The sequence below is a fragment of the Tamandua tetradactyla genome, chromosome 3 (genome assembly GCF_023851605.1).
Source record: "Tamandua tetradactyla isolate mTamTet1 chromosome 3, mTamTet1.pri, whole genome shotgun sequence".
Taxonomy (NCBI): Eukaryota; Metazoa; Chordata; class Mammalia; order Pilosa; family Myrmecophagidae; genus Tamandua; species Tamandua tetradactyla.
Window position 1 is genome coordinate 144364534 of NC_135329.1, and position 15446 is coordinate 144379979.

At 36.7% G+C, this 15446-nt stretch overlaps 1 protein-coding gene across 2 annotated transcripts in view; it reads left to right on the top strand.

Annotated features, from left to right (window-relative positions):
* PDK1 (pyruvate dehydrogenase kinase 1) overlaps positions 1–15446 on the top strand; it is a 57868-nt gene that overhangs the window by 21750 nt on the left and 20672 nt on the right. For both annotated transcript variants that reach the window (XM_077154150.1, XM_077154151.1), the window contains exons 4-7: positions 11264–11448; positions 11725–11820; positions 13100–13177; positions 14708–14784. In XM_077154150.1, the coding sequence (XP_077010265.1) occupies positions 11264–11448; positions 11725–11820; positions 13100–13177; positions 14708–14784 (436 nt within the window). The remainder of the gene's footprint in view (positions 1–11263; positions 11449–11724; positions 11821–13099; positions 13178–14707; positions 14785–15446) is intronic.

Sequence of the window (15446 nt, forward strand, 5' to 3'; positions counted from 1 at the left end):
TTAATCACTTAGGTCTTAAATGAGCTGTCCCATGATAGTGTTTAAGGTAAGGAGAAACTCTTGCTTTTAGACAACTTAGAAATTATCAAGAGGGCATCCCCGCTTGAGAGTTTTATCTCCAGTATATTGTGGAGGAGTGGATGGAGGCGTCCCACCATAGTACTCACTCATAGGGTCCTGGACCCGGCAGAGACAGCTCTTTTCCTTACACTGAGATGATATGCTGGCATTGGAGCTGAAGTCAGGAAAGTGGGTTCTGTCCCCTCCTATGGAGGTTCTATCTCTGTTCCTGGTCCTGGGTTTCAGCACCAAAATGATAGGTTTTTTTTTTTTTTTTTTTTTTTTTTTTTTAGCATGGGCAGACACCGGGAACTGAACCCGGGTCTCCAGCATGGCAGGTGAGAACTCTACCAGCTGAGCCACCATGGCCCCAAAATGATAGGTTTTTTGACCAGAAGGGAAGAGAACAGATCGAAACTTGATCAAGGGAGCTTAATTGTGATGCTATGTGCAGACAGGCTGATGCCTAAGATGGTGACAGCCCAGTTCACCGAGTTTTTATACTATAGTTAGTCTGTATAATTGAGGCATGATAATATTTGTCTTTTTGTTTCTGATATTTTATTCAATATACAGTCCTTAAGGTTCATTTACCTAGTTGCATGCCTCACAACTTTATTCCTTCTTGTGGCTACTCAGTAGTCCTCTGTATGTATACACCATAGTTCCCCCTTCCGTTCTCCAGTCATCATACCCTCAGGCCACCTCCATCCATTGTGGATTGAGAACACTGCCACCAGAAACACCACTGTGCAAATGTCCATTTGTGTACCCACACTCAGTTCTTCCAGGTATATACTGAACAATGGGGTTTCAGGATCATATGGCAACTCTACCCCTAGCCTCCTGTGGAGCCACCACACTGCCCTCCAAGGGGCTGCACCTCTCAGTTTCCCTACTGACAGTGAATAGGTACTTCATTTTCTCTAGCACTTCTCTGTGTTCATTTTTAAACATTTTTATTCATACATCATACAATCCAACCTGAGTATATAGACATGCCTTTGCCACCATAATCTATATGAAGACATTTCCTTTTCTTCCACAAAGAATCCATACCCCTCCCCCATACCCCCTGCCTGTTGGCATTAAGTTTTGGCATAATGCCTTTGTTACATTCAGTGGAAGCATATTACAGTGTTACTGTTGACTATAGACCCTAGCTTGCATTTATTGTACTTTCTCCTGTAAAGCATCCATTTTTCAGTACCTTGCAATGTTGACATTCATTTGTTCTCCCTCAGGCAAAACTGTTTTTTTATTTGTACATTTGATCCCCATCGTTCTCTACTCTAGGTATTTCTAGATTATAATATCTCAGTCTTTATTCTCTATTTTTCTTTCTGGTTTCATACGTACCCCAAGCCCTTTTCCCTCAATCATACTCACATTCATCTTCACTCAGTGCCCTTATATTACTGTGCTACAATCAGGTAGTATTGTGTTATCCATTTCTGAATTTATACAGTCAGTCCTATTGCATAGTCTGTATTCCTTCAGCACCAAAAGCCGTCTCTACCCCATTTTAACCTCCTGATAACCTGTGTTCTTAACTTCAACTTTCAAAGTTCACTAATTAATGTTAGTTCATATTAGTGAGACCATACAGTATTTATCCTTTTGTTTCTGGGTAATTTCACTCAGCATAATGTCCTCAAGATTCATCTGTGTTGTTACATGCTTCATGACTTTTTTCTGTCTTATGACTTCATAATATTCCATTGTATGTATATATATATATATATATATATATATATATATACCATATGTATATATGTTTAGCCATTCATCTGTTGATGGACATTTGGGCTATTTCCATCTCTTGACAGTCGTAAATAATTCTGCTATAAACATTGATGTGCCAATGTCCACTTGTGTCCTTGCCTTCAGTTCCTCTGAATACATATCTAGTAATGGGATTGCTTGATCATTTGGTAATTTTATACCTAGCTTCCTGAGGAAGTGCCAAACTGCCTTCAAGAATGATTGTAACATTTTACATTCCCAGCAACAGTGAGTAAGTGTGCCTCTTTCTCCACATCCTCTCCAGCACTTGCCGTTTTCTCTTTCTTTGATAATGGCCATTATAGTGGGTGTTAGATAATATTTCATTGTGCTTTTGATTCGAAGTTCCCTAATAGCCAGTAAAGTTGAGCATCTTTTCATGTGCCTTTTAACTATTTGTATTTCCTCTTCTGAGAAGTGTCTGTTCATGTCTTTTGCCCATTTACTAGTTGAGCTGTTTTTTGTTGTTAATGAGTTGAAGAATCTCTTTATGTATTCTGGATACTAAATCCTTATCTGATATGTGGTTTCCAATTATTGTCTCCCTTTATGTAGGCTGCCTTTTTACTTTCCTGACAGTTTTTTGATGCACTTAAGTATTTAATTTTGAGGAAATCCCATTTATCTCTTCTTTTTTAAATGCTTTCAGCTTTGGGTGTAAGGTCTAGGAAACCATCTATTACAAAATTTATAAGGTATTTCCCTATATTTTCTTCTAAAAGTTTTATCATCTTACCTCTAATGTTTAGGTCTTTGATCCATTTTGAGTTAATTTTTGTATAGAGTGTGAGATATGGATCCTCTTTCATTCTTTTGCATATGGATATCCAGTTCTCGAAATATCATTTATTGAAGAGGCTGCTTTGTCCCAGGTCAGTTGGCTTGACACCTTATCAAAGATCATTTTTCCATAGATGAGAAGGTCTATTTCTGAACACTCTACTTGATTCCATTGGTCAGTATATCTATCTTTATGCCAGTACCACACTGTTTTGACCACTGTAGCTTTGTAATATGCTTTAAGATCAGGTTGTGTGAGACTTCCCACTTCATTTTTCTTTCTCAAGATATTTTTTAGCTATCTGGGGCACCCTGCCCTTCCAAATAAATTTGGTTATTGATTTTTTTATTTCTGCAAAATAAGTTCTTGAGATTTTAACTGGTATTGCATTGAATCTATAAATGAATTTTGGTAGAATTGACATCTTACTGTATTTAGTCTTCCAGTCCATGAGCATGGTATGCCCATGTTCAAGATTTTAGGTCTTCCGTCATTTCTTTTAGCAATTTCTTACAGTTTTCTGTGTATAAGTCTTTTATATCCTTAAATTTATTCCTAAAGAGTTTATTCTTTTGGTTGTTCTTGTAAATGGAATTTTTTTTGTGATTTCCACCTCAGTTTGCTCATCACTGGTGTATAGAAATACTGCTGATTTTGGGGTATTCCTCTTGTACCCTGCCATTTTGCTGTACTCATTTATTAATTCTAGTAGCTTTGCTGTAGATTTTTCAGGATTTTCAACATATAATATCATATCATCTAAAGTCAGTGAGCATTTTACTTCTTTCTTTCCAATTTGGATGCCTTTTAGTTCTTTGTCTTGTCTAATTGCTCTGGCTAGAACTTCTAGCGCAATGCTGAATAACAGTGGTGACAGTGGGCATCCTTGTCTTGATCTTAGAGGGAAAACTTTCAGTCTTTCCCCATTGAGGATAATGTTAGGTGTGAGTTTTTTGTATGTTCCCTTTAACGTGTTGAGAAAATTCCCTTCTATTCCTATCCTTTGAAGTGTTTCCATCAAATAAGGATGTTGAATTTTATCAAATGCCTTTTCTTCATCAATCAATGATCATGTGGTTTTTCTGCTTTGATTAGTTGATATGGTGTATTACATTAATTGATTTTCTTATGTTGAACCATTCTTACATACCTGGAATAAATCCCACCTGGTCATGGTGTATAATTCTTTTAATGGGCTACTGGATTCGATTTGCAAGTCTTTTCTTGAGGATTTTTGCATCTATATTCAGTAGAGAGATTGGTTTGTAATTCTCTTTTCTCTTAGTATCTGTCTGGCTTTGGTATGAGGGTGTGACTTCATAGAATGAGTTAGGTAGCTTTCCCTCCTCTGCAATTCTTTTGAAGAGTATGAGCAGGGGTACTAATTCTTTCTTGAATGCTTAGTAGAATTTACATGTGAAGCCATCTGGTTCTGGAGGTTTTTTTTGGGGAGGGGGGAGCTTCTTAATGACTGATGCAATCCTCTTTTCATGTGATTGGTTTGTTGAGGTCATCCGCTTCTTCTTGAGTTAATATTGGTTGTTCATGCCTTTCTAGGAAGTTGTCCATTTCATTTACTTTGTCTACTTTATTAGCATATAGTTGCTCATAGTATTTCTCATTGCCTTCTTTATTTCTGCAGGATCATTGGTTATATCCCCTCTTCCATTTTTCCATTTCTGATTTTATTTATTTATCTTTTTTCTTTTTTTTATTATCATCTCTCTCTTTTTTCCCTTTTTTTCATCAACTGAGCTAATGGTCCATCTGTTTTATTTATTTCTCTCAAGGAAACAACATTTGGATTTGTTTATTTTCTTGATTGTTTTCTATTTCATTTATTTCTGCTCTAATCTTCATTATTTCTTTCATTTGCTTTGGGGTTAGTTTACTGTTCTTTTTCTAGTTCTTCCAAGTGAACAGTTAATTTCTTGATTTTTGCTCTTTCTTCTTTTTTAATATAGGCATTAAAGGCGATAAATTCCCCACTCAGCACTGCCTTTGCTGCATCCCATAAATTTTGATATGTCATATTTTCATTTTCATTTGCCTCAAGGTATTTGCTGATTTCTCTTGTAATTGCTTCCTTGACCCACTGGTTGTTTACTAATGTGTTGTTTAGCCTTCATGTATTTGTGAAATTTTTGACCCTCTGCCTGTTATTGATTTCCAAAGTCATTCCATTATGATCTGAGCAAGTGTTTTGTAGGATTTCAGTCTTTTTAAATTCATTGATACTTGCTTTGTGATCCAGCATATGGTGTATCCTTGAGAAAGATCCATGAGCACTTGAGAAAAAGGTGTATCCTGCTATTGTGAAGTGTAATGTTCAGTAAATGTCTGTTAAGTCTAGTTCATTTATTGTATTATTCAAATTCTCTGTTTCTTTATTGATTCTCTGTCTAAATGTTCTATCCATTGATGAGAGTGGGGAATTGAAGTCTCCAACTATTATAGTAGAGGTGTCTATTTCTGTCTTCAGTGTTTTCAGTGTTTGCCTCATGTATTTTGGAGCACTCCATCTTGGCACATAAATATTTATGATTGTTATGTCTATTTGTCGAATTGTTCCTTTTAGTAATACCTAGGGTCCTTTGTTGTCTCTTTTAATTGTATCATTTCCCAACCTTTCAGTCTCAACCTGTTTTTGTCCTTGAGTCTGAAATGAGTCTCCTATAGACAGCATATAGATGGGTCCTGTTTTTTAATCCATTCTGCCAGTCTCTTGTCTTTTGATTGGAGAGTTTAATACTGTAAATGCAATACTTTCTTCTATCATTTTGTCTTTTGGATTTTATATGTCAGATCTAATTTTTTTTTTCTCTTTTTGTCTTTACTGGTAGTCTTCATTTCTATGCCCTTCTCCAGGCATCTCTCTCCTGCCTTTTCCTATCTGCCTGTAGTGCTCCCTTCAGTATTTCTTGCAGAGGTCTCTTAGTCACAAATTCCCTCAGTGATTATTTGTCTGAAAATACTTTAATTTCCCCCTCATTTTTGATGGACAGTTTTGCTGGATATAGAATTCTTGGTTGACAGTTTTTGTCTTTTAAAATCTTGAATATATCATACCACTGCCTTCTTATCTCAGTGGTTTCTGCTGAGAAATCCACATATAGACTTCTTGGGCTTCCCTTTTATGTGATACGTTGCTTTCCTCTTGTTGCTTTCAAAATTCTCTGTCATTTGATAGTCTGATTACTAAGTGTCTTGGAGTATGTACATTTGGTTGAATTCTCTTGGGGTACACTGTACCTCTTGGATCTGTAATTTTTTGTCTTTCATTAGGGATGAGAAATTTTCAGTGATTACTTCCTCCATTAGTTCTTCTCCTCCTTTTCCCTTCTCTTCTCCATGCAGGACACCCTTAACATGTGTATTCATGCGCTTCATGTTGTCATTCAGTTGACTGAGACCCTGCTCATATTTTCCACTCTTTTCTCTGTATTTTCTTTTGTGTGTTGGATTTCAGATGTCCAATCTTCTATTCACTAATCCTTTCTTCTGCCTCTTCAAATCTATTGTTGTAGGTTTGGTGGTTTTTTTCATCCCTCCTGTTGTGCCTTTCATTCCCCTAAATTCTGTGATTTGTATTTTTCAAACTTTTGAGTTTTTGTTGTTCACCCAATGTCTTCTATATATCCTCCCTCAACTCATTGATTTGATTTTTTGATGAGATTTTCCATTTCTGTTCAAACTTCCTGAATTAGTTGTTTCAACTCCTTTATCTCATTTGAGGTTTTGGATTGTTCCTTTGACTGGGCCATATGTTTTATTTTCCTAGTATGACTTGTTACTGTTTGCTGGCATCTAGGTATTTGATTTCCTTAATTAGTTTATTTTGGCAGTTGCTTTCACTCTTTTGCCTAGGATTTTCTTGCTATATAGCTTTGTTCTGTATCTGTTCTTTGACATTCAATTCAATTTACTCTAGACCTCTAACATAGGCCCTTTTTAACTGATCAGAATTTTTTAGTTCTTCTTTTTCTGTTTCTTGCCCTGCCTATATGGAGCTTTTTTTCTTTTTCTTTTTTTTTTTTTTTTTTGAGGAGGGTCTCAGCAGCTATTGTAGACCTCAGTCAGATTTTAACAGATCAGACAGGCCCACATCTCAGGAAGAAAGAGTAGCCAGCATTGGTTTTCCCTGAGGGTCAGACCTGGCAGCTAGTCAGACTTTCCAATAAAACCTGTAGACTCTGTGCTTTTCCTGTCCTGCCCAGCATGTGGCACTTGTCTGCCCACAGCTTCCCACCAGTATAAGGTGATGTGGTGTCTTTAATTTCAGCAGACTCTCCCTACTGGGGGTGTGATTTAGACAGAGGTGAGGTAATATGATGGCTTTGGATTGCTTCCATTTTCCAGTCCCTGGGCCTGAATTCCTTGAAGGAAGAATTCCACTTGCGCTGGACCCTGCCCCTTTTTTCTTGGGGAAGGTACAGCCTTTAGGGAGTTAACTTCTTTCACCTGCTTGTTACTTTGTCCCTCAGACAAGCTTAGTTCTGCCTTTGCTTGGGGCAGTACTGGCACTGAGAAGGCTTCCAGTTCTATCTAATGAGCGGCTAAGGAGAGAAAAAGAAGCAAAGAAGCCTTTTCAGAGCCTGACCCCTGTTCCTTGTGTTTACCCATCAAGAGTTTGAGTTGCTACATGGCTCTGTGTATCTCCAGGCACTATGTGCCCCCTTTTCTTGGGGTCCAGTATTTTGTGCTAACTCAGAAAGCCTTTTTTTTTTCCCTGTCAGCCCCACCTCTACTGTGCTGATACTCCTAGTTCCTTTAGTGCTTATTGCAGGTTTATCTGTGCTGATGGTCTGTTTTTTTTTTTAGTCAGGATTTGTTAAGACCAAATTGGAACTTGTTGCACTAAACCCTTGCTGCTAGTAAAGTTTGTTTCCTTTCTCCTTGGGGAACCAGCCTGCCGTGCCCATGGGGGAGGGGTGCTGGTGTCTGTGGCTGGGGGTACTTACAATTCTCCGTGGATCTCAGCTGTTAAATCTGGTCAAGGCTGGTATATGCTGTTTGTCCAGTCCTTGATATAGCCCCAGCAGTTGTTCTCTAATGTTTCTGGCTGTTTACATGCTAATCTGGAGGATGAACTAAATTCCATGCCTCACTAAGCCTCCATCTTGCCCTTCCTTACTTGTAATTGTTTTTAACTTAAAATCTATTTTATGTGGTACAAGTACAACTAATCCAGCTCTCTTTTGTTATTTTTTTATGGTATATATATATATATATTTTTTTTTCCATCCTTTATTCCTCAACCTAATTATGGCTTTGAATTTGAGGTGAATCTCTAATTTGAGGTGAGCATATGTTAGGTCATGCTTTTTTATCCATTTTGCCAATCTTTGCCATTTTGGCTGGAGAGTTAAATTCATATACATTTAAAGTATACATTTAAATCCATATACATTATAAGTTGTATACTACTCATAATGCAGGACTTTCTTCTGCCATTTTGCTGTTTAGTCTTTGTAAAGCTTATACCTCTTTTGTCTCTCTAATCTTCTGTTAATACCTGCTTTTATATTTATTTGACTTTTGGATTGTACCATAATGAATACCTTCTCACTGCTGTCTGGATATATTTTTCTTGTGGTTACCATGGGGCTAAAATTTAACATCCTGAATATATAACAATCGTGTTTGATTTGATACCAACTTGACTTCAGTAGCATAGGTGTACATGTTCCTATACTCCGCCTTCTCCCCACCTTCTTTGTACTTTTTGTAAGTTATATCTTTGTACATTTTATGCCCAGAACCATAGATTTATTATCACTTTTCACGTGTCTGCATTTTAGCACCCATGAGAACTAAAAAGTGGAGTTATCATAACAAAAGAAATATAGTACAATAGTACTGGCATTTATAACTACCCATATGGTTGCCTTTATCACAGTCTTTATTTGCTTACACGACTTTGAACCATGTCTGATATCCTTTTCTTTCTATCTGAAAAACGCCCTTTAGCTTTGCACGTAGAGCTGATCTAGTGGTGATGAACTCCCTCTGCTTTTATTTGGGAATGTCTTAATCTCCCCCTCATTTTTAAAATAAAGTCTTGCTGGATATAAAATTCTTAGTAATATTTTCTCTCAACACTAAGTATTTCAACCCACTGCCTTCTTGTTTCCATGGTTTCTGATGAGAAATCAGACCTTAATCTAATTGGGATTCTCTTGTACATGTTGCTTTTCTCTTGCAGCTTTCAGAAATCTCTCCTTGTCCTTTGCATCTGACAATTTGATCAGTGTGTGATGGAATATATTTCTCTTCAAGTTCATCCTGTTCGGGGTTCATTGGGCTCCTTAGATGCACATATATGCATCCTTTGCTAAGTTTAAGAAATTTTCTGTCATTTGTCTTTTTAATGTTCTTTCTGCCCCTTCTCTTCTCCATCTGAGACACCCATACTATATATAGTGGTACACTTGATGGTGTCCCAGAGTCTCCTAAGCTATTTTCACTTTTTGTGATTCTTTTTTCTTTATGCTCCTCAGCCTTATTCATTTTAATTGTCTTGTCTTTCGGTTCACTGATTTTTCTCCTACCAGCTCTAACTTGTTGTCCAATTTGTTCCTTATTTCAGTTCTTGTGGTAGTCAACTCCAGCAGTTCTGTTTGGTCCTTTTTAAAAATTTCTCTTTATTGAAATTCTTGTGTTGTTCATTTGTTGTTTTCCTGATATCCTTTAGTTCCTTCTCTGTATTTTTCCTCATCTTGAGAATATTAAGGATCTTTTTTTTTAAAGTCTTTGTCCAGTATGCCCACAGTTTCATCTTCATTAATGTTTTCTGGATTGTTAGTCTCTTCCTTTGGGTTAACCATCATTTTTTGTTTCTTTGTTTGTCTTGTAATCTTCTGTTGCACACTGTGTATCTTAATATTTCAAAATGGTAACTCTGGGATTTATTCTCTGAGATGTCTATTTCTTATATTTGTAACCAGCTGGTGACAAGATAGAGATTTCCTTGCGTGTTAGCACTCCTATCTGGGGAGGTCAGCCCAAGGTGAATGCAGAGTGAAAGGTCCTCCCTGTCTTTTTTTGGCCTATGTCTTGTCCTGGGCTTGTGCTATAGAGTAGCCTTAGGAGATCCCCTGTTTACAGGAGTTTGGAGGCCCCTTTTACTTCCCAGGAGCAGACCTTCTCCCTCTCCCCCAGGTGTTCCCCTGCAGGACTTAAAGTAGGTAAGCCTTTGCCCCAGGCTGTTCACCTCCGTTGTTTCTTACACTGCTTTCCTTTTCTCAAGCTGTCTTTGCCTAGAGGACAAATTCTGGATGGGGGGTGGTAGACAGCTGCTAGAGAGGACTTTCCCAAGCCAGTATTTCCTAGCTGGAGCAAGGCCAGGGACCCACAAAGGGAGCACCATCCAGCCCTAAGCTGTCCTGGAGAGGGGATGAAAGATGGGCCAGAAGTGGTGCCAGCAGTTTCTTCTATGGCTGCCTGATGCTGCAGTTTCTGGACCTGCTCAGCAGATGCAGCCCTTCAACTATCTTCTGCAGATCTAAGGAAGCGTACCATCTGTAAGTCTCCTCTGCCACTTTTGTCTAACGTGGGTTGGAACAGTGGCAGCTTTTAGAGCCAGATGCCCAACAGTCCCCAGTAGCTAATCAAAAGCCATGACTGGTGATCGGTGTGTACCCCCCTGGATCTGGGGAAGGTGGATTTTTACAACCCTTTTTGGCACCAGCATGCTGCCTGAAAGGGTTGTAAAAATCAGGGGCAGGACATCAGTGCTGCCTGTTGCAAGTAGGAAACAGGCAGCGGTAGCTGCTGTGTGGAGAGAGTCGTTCACTTGTCTTTTCCATAATTTGCCAGGCTTTTCTGCCTGTTTTTCCCTAGTTGCTGTACAATGTTCTGCTGACTCTGGAATTTCAAAATAGTTGATTCAGACAGTTCTGTCTGTTTAGTAGTTGTTCTGGTAAAGGGACTGTTTCCTGGACCTTCCCACTCTTCCAACCAGCCACATTCCTCCCCAGTACTGTATTTTAAAGGACAGAAATGGGAAGGTTGGGTGATTTGAAAATTTTTCCTTTTAGTCACAACTGTCTGCCTTTCTTTCCCATTTCGTAAACGCATAGGATGAACGGAATTAGAATTCTTTTCTGCTTTTCTGTTCCAAGTGAGAACTTTCTACTTTTCTGTTCCAAGTGGCTCTTTGTGTCTTTGAACCCTAGAGAATGCTTCCAAAGCCACACATGCTTTATTTGCTTATTCATCTTGTTTCCCTGCAGAGCATGTGTTTCCTGGAAGCAAGCGTTCTGTGTTCTCTTCTGCAGAAATGTCCCTGGAATACCATCCTCATATTGAGTGTTCAATGATCATAGTTGATATTGGTTAAAAATAATTTTTTTAAAAATCCCTTAATAGTCTTAAGATTGTGTTTTATTACAGCCTTACTTTTAGGAGTTCCAAGAAAATAATTAAATTTTGAAAGTTTTATTTCTGAAGCCCCTATACCTTCATTGATCCAGTGTATTTTATCATCTGAACTACACTTAAGTGTTAGAAAACATTCATGGATTCTTTTTGCTGAATTAGGGATTTCTTTGTCTAGTATAATTGGTTAAACTTGTTTTTTAGTATTAAATTCATTTGTCGAAATATTTGGCCTTCTTGACAAATGCATTTGCTTAGCTTTACAGACATTGTGATACGGATCAGAAATCGACACAATGACGTCATCCCCACCATGGCCCAGGGAGTGGTTGAATACAAGGAGAGCTTCGGCGTGGATCCTGTCACCAGCCAGAACGTTCAGTACTTTTTAGATCGTTTCTACATGAGTCGTATTTCAATTAGAATGTTGCTCAATCAGCACTGTAAGTATACTGAAGTCAAGAGAAGAAGCTCAATAAAATGTGTTGGCACATTTAAAGTTTATTTTGAAAACTTCCCTTTATGGAAAACATTTTGCCTCTTAAGAAAAGTAAATAGAGAGCTATCCATAGAAGATATTTTTATGGAATGTAAAATACATTTTTACACTTAGGTAAAATATTTGTTCTACTGGCATTATTTAGAGAAACAGTATTCAAACCTGGAAAAGGGTGTTAGGTATCTTAGTTTATTTTGTTTGTTTTCTGTTTTTTTGGTAGCTTTATTATTTGGTGGAAAAGGCAAAGGAAGTCCTTCTCACCGAAAGCATATTGGAAGCATAAATCCAAACTGCAATGTAGTTGAAGTTATTAAAGGTAAACACATAAATTTCTCCTTTCAAAATGGATACAGAAATCAAAATTGTTAAGTGTATTTCCTGCTGTTGAAATAATTGTATCCTGAGAAAAAAATGTGAAGAGCAGCTGTACATTGTTTGAAAATAACTGACTAAATAAATATGTAAGTTGTTGGTATGTTATATATTTGTTATATATGGGATGAAAATTTTGTTGATATAATGCTTTGTTAGGCAAAGTATGGTGATGCTGTTGAGATCTGTTTTACTTCAAAACATTCAAGTCTCTCCTTCCCTCTTGTAATTTCCTATACTAGGTGCCATAATTCATGATAGTTTGGCTTGCATCCTTCCACACTTTTCTGTTTATAGTACCTACACATATAAAAATTGTTGGTGTCTTTCATTGTTTGTTTTTGTAAAATGGATCACTCTGTGTATATTTTCTACATGTATACAAACATCTAACCATATCAGTACATGTGGTTTTACCCCTAGTTTTGGGAGGCTGTGTGGATATATTATAGTATATTAATCCATTCTCCCATTAAACAACTTAGGTTGCTTAAATTTTTCCTCTTACCAGCAGTACTGCAGTGAACATCTTTAGATATAAGCTGAACTTTGCTAGTGTTAGAAGGCAAGAGTTGTAGAATTAAAAACATTTAAAATGCATTTAATGCTTTGATACCTCTAAAAAAGTATCAAAACAGTCAGTGAGAGTACCTGTTGCCTAATCCCTTATCAACTGTGGAAAATTTCAATCATTTATATTTTTGCCAGTTGGATGGAGGGAAAAACTGGTATCTAATTGTTTTTACTTTCATTTCTTTGCATCTGAAGATTTGAACAGTTTTTCATATGCTTATTGGCCATTTTTTCCTTCTCTGAATTGCCCATTCACGTTTTGCCTCTATTTTATTGGATTACCTATTTTTTTTCTAATTGACTATATAGAAGCCCTTTTATAGTATCAGTATTAAATTTTTGCTATATATAAATATTTTCTTCGGCTTACTGCTTTTACCTTGCTTATGATATCTTTTTCAATACAGATGTTTTAAAATTTTTTGTAGTCATATCATTGTTCTTCCTTTATGTCTCTTAGGTTATGATATGTCACAATTAGAAAGCCCTTCCTCAAACCAAGATTATTAAGATATGTTCTCTTCTGTAGAGAGTTTAAAAATTTCATTTGGCAATGCTGTGGTTATCTTAATGAATGAAACAGAACTGGATTTATTTAATTTTTTTTGAATTTATTTAATTTTTGTTTTGTTTGTTTTGATTTATACTAGATGGCTATGAAAATGCTAGGCATCTATGTGATTTGTATTATATTAACTCTCCTGAACTAGAACTTGAAGAATTAAATGGTAAGCCTGATGTTTTTTCTTCAGTAATTAATGTTATGATTACTTGAGAAGGACCGATAAGATTTAGATTTGTCTTAATAGAAAAGGGCTGTTTTTATTTACTTCTTCATTGGGTATGAAGGCTGAAAGAGAACCATCATGCAAATACGTTTATTTTTTATTTTAAAAATGTTGTTGGATTCTTTCTGAGATTTTTTTTAGCTTTTTCTGCCCCATTTTCCTTATTTTTAATTGATAAGCTTGATTCTTTACTTAGTTTTTTGACTTTCTGATTAGTCCAAGAATAAGATGATATCAAGAAAATTGTATCTAACTTTTGTATGCATTTCAGTAATGTAAGATTACCATTTAAGGTTTCTACTTCCTCAGTAGTAATCAATTTTTACTCGAGGATGCAAAAGACTGGTTTAAAGAGGAAAGAAACATGCTTATCTATTTGAAAACCTGTTTCTCTCTGATGCTTCTTTTTAGCCCTTTGGGCAAAAAAGATTTGGACACTTTTTTTTCCTAGAGGTAGTATATTTTGATAGAAAAACATTTCCTAAATTGAGATGACACTTTAAGAAGGTGGTGGGAAGAATAAAGTTAAATAGGCTTTCATTAAGCCTTATTTTGGACTTCAGAGTAGGAGAAAAGAGGAAGTTATCCAGTTGAAAACAAAATTGCTTATATTTTTCTAAAGCCATATTAGCTCTTATAGTCCATTATGGTGCACTTCAGTAAATATGAATCACAACGCATAGATGTTCAGGAATCTGAACTAATGTGGACAGTTTATGTTCTCAAAGGGTAGGTAATACAGAGGGAGTCCAGTTTATTGGCCATGTGGACAGTTTGTGTTCTCAAGGGGCAGGCAGTGCAGAGGAGAGTCCAGTTTATTAGCCATGTGGACAGTTTGTGTTCTCAAGGGGCAGGCAGTACAGAGGAGAGTATAGTTTATTGGCCAAATTAGAATTCTAAGCCATGGTGAATCTTACTCCTTTACTCTAATGATGGTTCTATTTTACACACTGTCCCCATCCCCTACTGGGCCCCTATTAAATGTTTAACAGTAGACTTTTTTTTCTCATGATAAATTTGATAGTAGCTCAAAATTTTTAATTCAGATCTACATCCACAGAAATGCACAAAATGAAACATGCAAAATTTTGCCTGGGTGAAACATTCTGAAAAAAGCTTTTTTAAAAAATGCGTTTATGTGAATTAAACTATGAATTGCACTGTGACATTTACTTTTTTTAAACAATTCTCTTTGGAAAGTAGAAATCTGACCTTAAGATTGAGTGTTCTTTTAAGGGGTGGGTTACAAGAAATGACTACAGTACTTGTGATGTCACTGTCAGTTATAAATCCATGAGAGTATGGGGTTCAGGCACCAATATAGTGAAGAGAAAGAGGTGTGGCAGTTCTTTCCAAAAGAATACTGTCTTCCATAATAAATGTTTCTTTTCATCACTACACGATTTATTCTTAAAAATGCTTTAAAGCACATCTCTCTGTACTTTCATATTTTTCTCTTCTGCTCTATAGCAAAATCACCAGGACAACCAATACAAGTGGTTTATGTACCATCCCATCTCTATCACATGGTGTTTGAACTTTTCAAGGTTTGTAAAATAGTATTGCTTAACCTTTACCAGTCCTTTCCTGAGGTTAGGAATCTACTTTGCAATTTAAATACTCCTCTGGATTCTCCTTGATTTCATTAAAAGATGACTATTGTTTCATGTTCACTATCATGTCACATTCTTGGAGATGAGTTTTCTTCTTGTCAACACTGATGAGCAGCTAAGTATAGTAGTAAGTGCAAACTTTGGAGTCAAAAAGACATGGATTTGAATCCCAGCTCTGCCAGATGCTGGCTGTGTGATTTTAGGGAAACCTTTCAGTCATTTCACCTAGTCTTCGTTTCCTCTTCTTTAAAACAAGGATGGTACCACCCAGGATTGTCTGGAAGATTGGCAGTAACATACTGAGTGCCCAATGTATGGTAGCATGATATAGGTGCTCAGAAAGTTATATTGGTAGTTTTATAAAACAAAATATTTAGAAGGGTGGTTTTCAGTTTTCCATTCTTAAAGAATCCGAGTCCTGTTGTATGGCTGCTTTTTATTTTGAGAAAGTCATTTGTATTGACTATAGCTTCTGTTATATTCACTCTTTAGGACAAATTTTGAAGACAAAAATCGTGCTAGTACCATTGAGAGTACCTTTTTTATTTTTTCAATGATACTTGCTGGTGGACCGGAAAGGGGGGACAAGGAGCCTT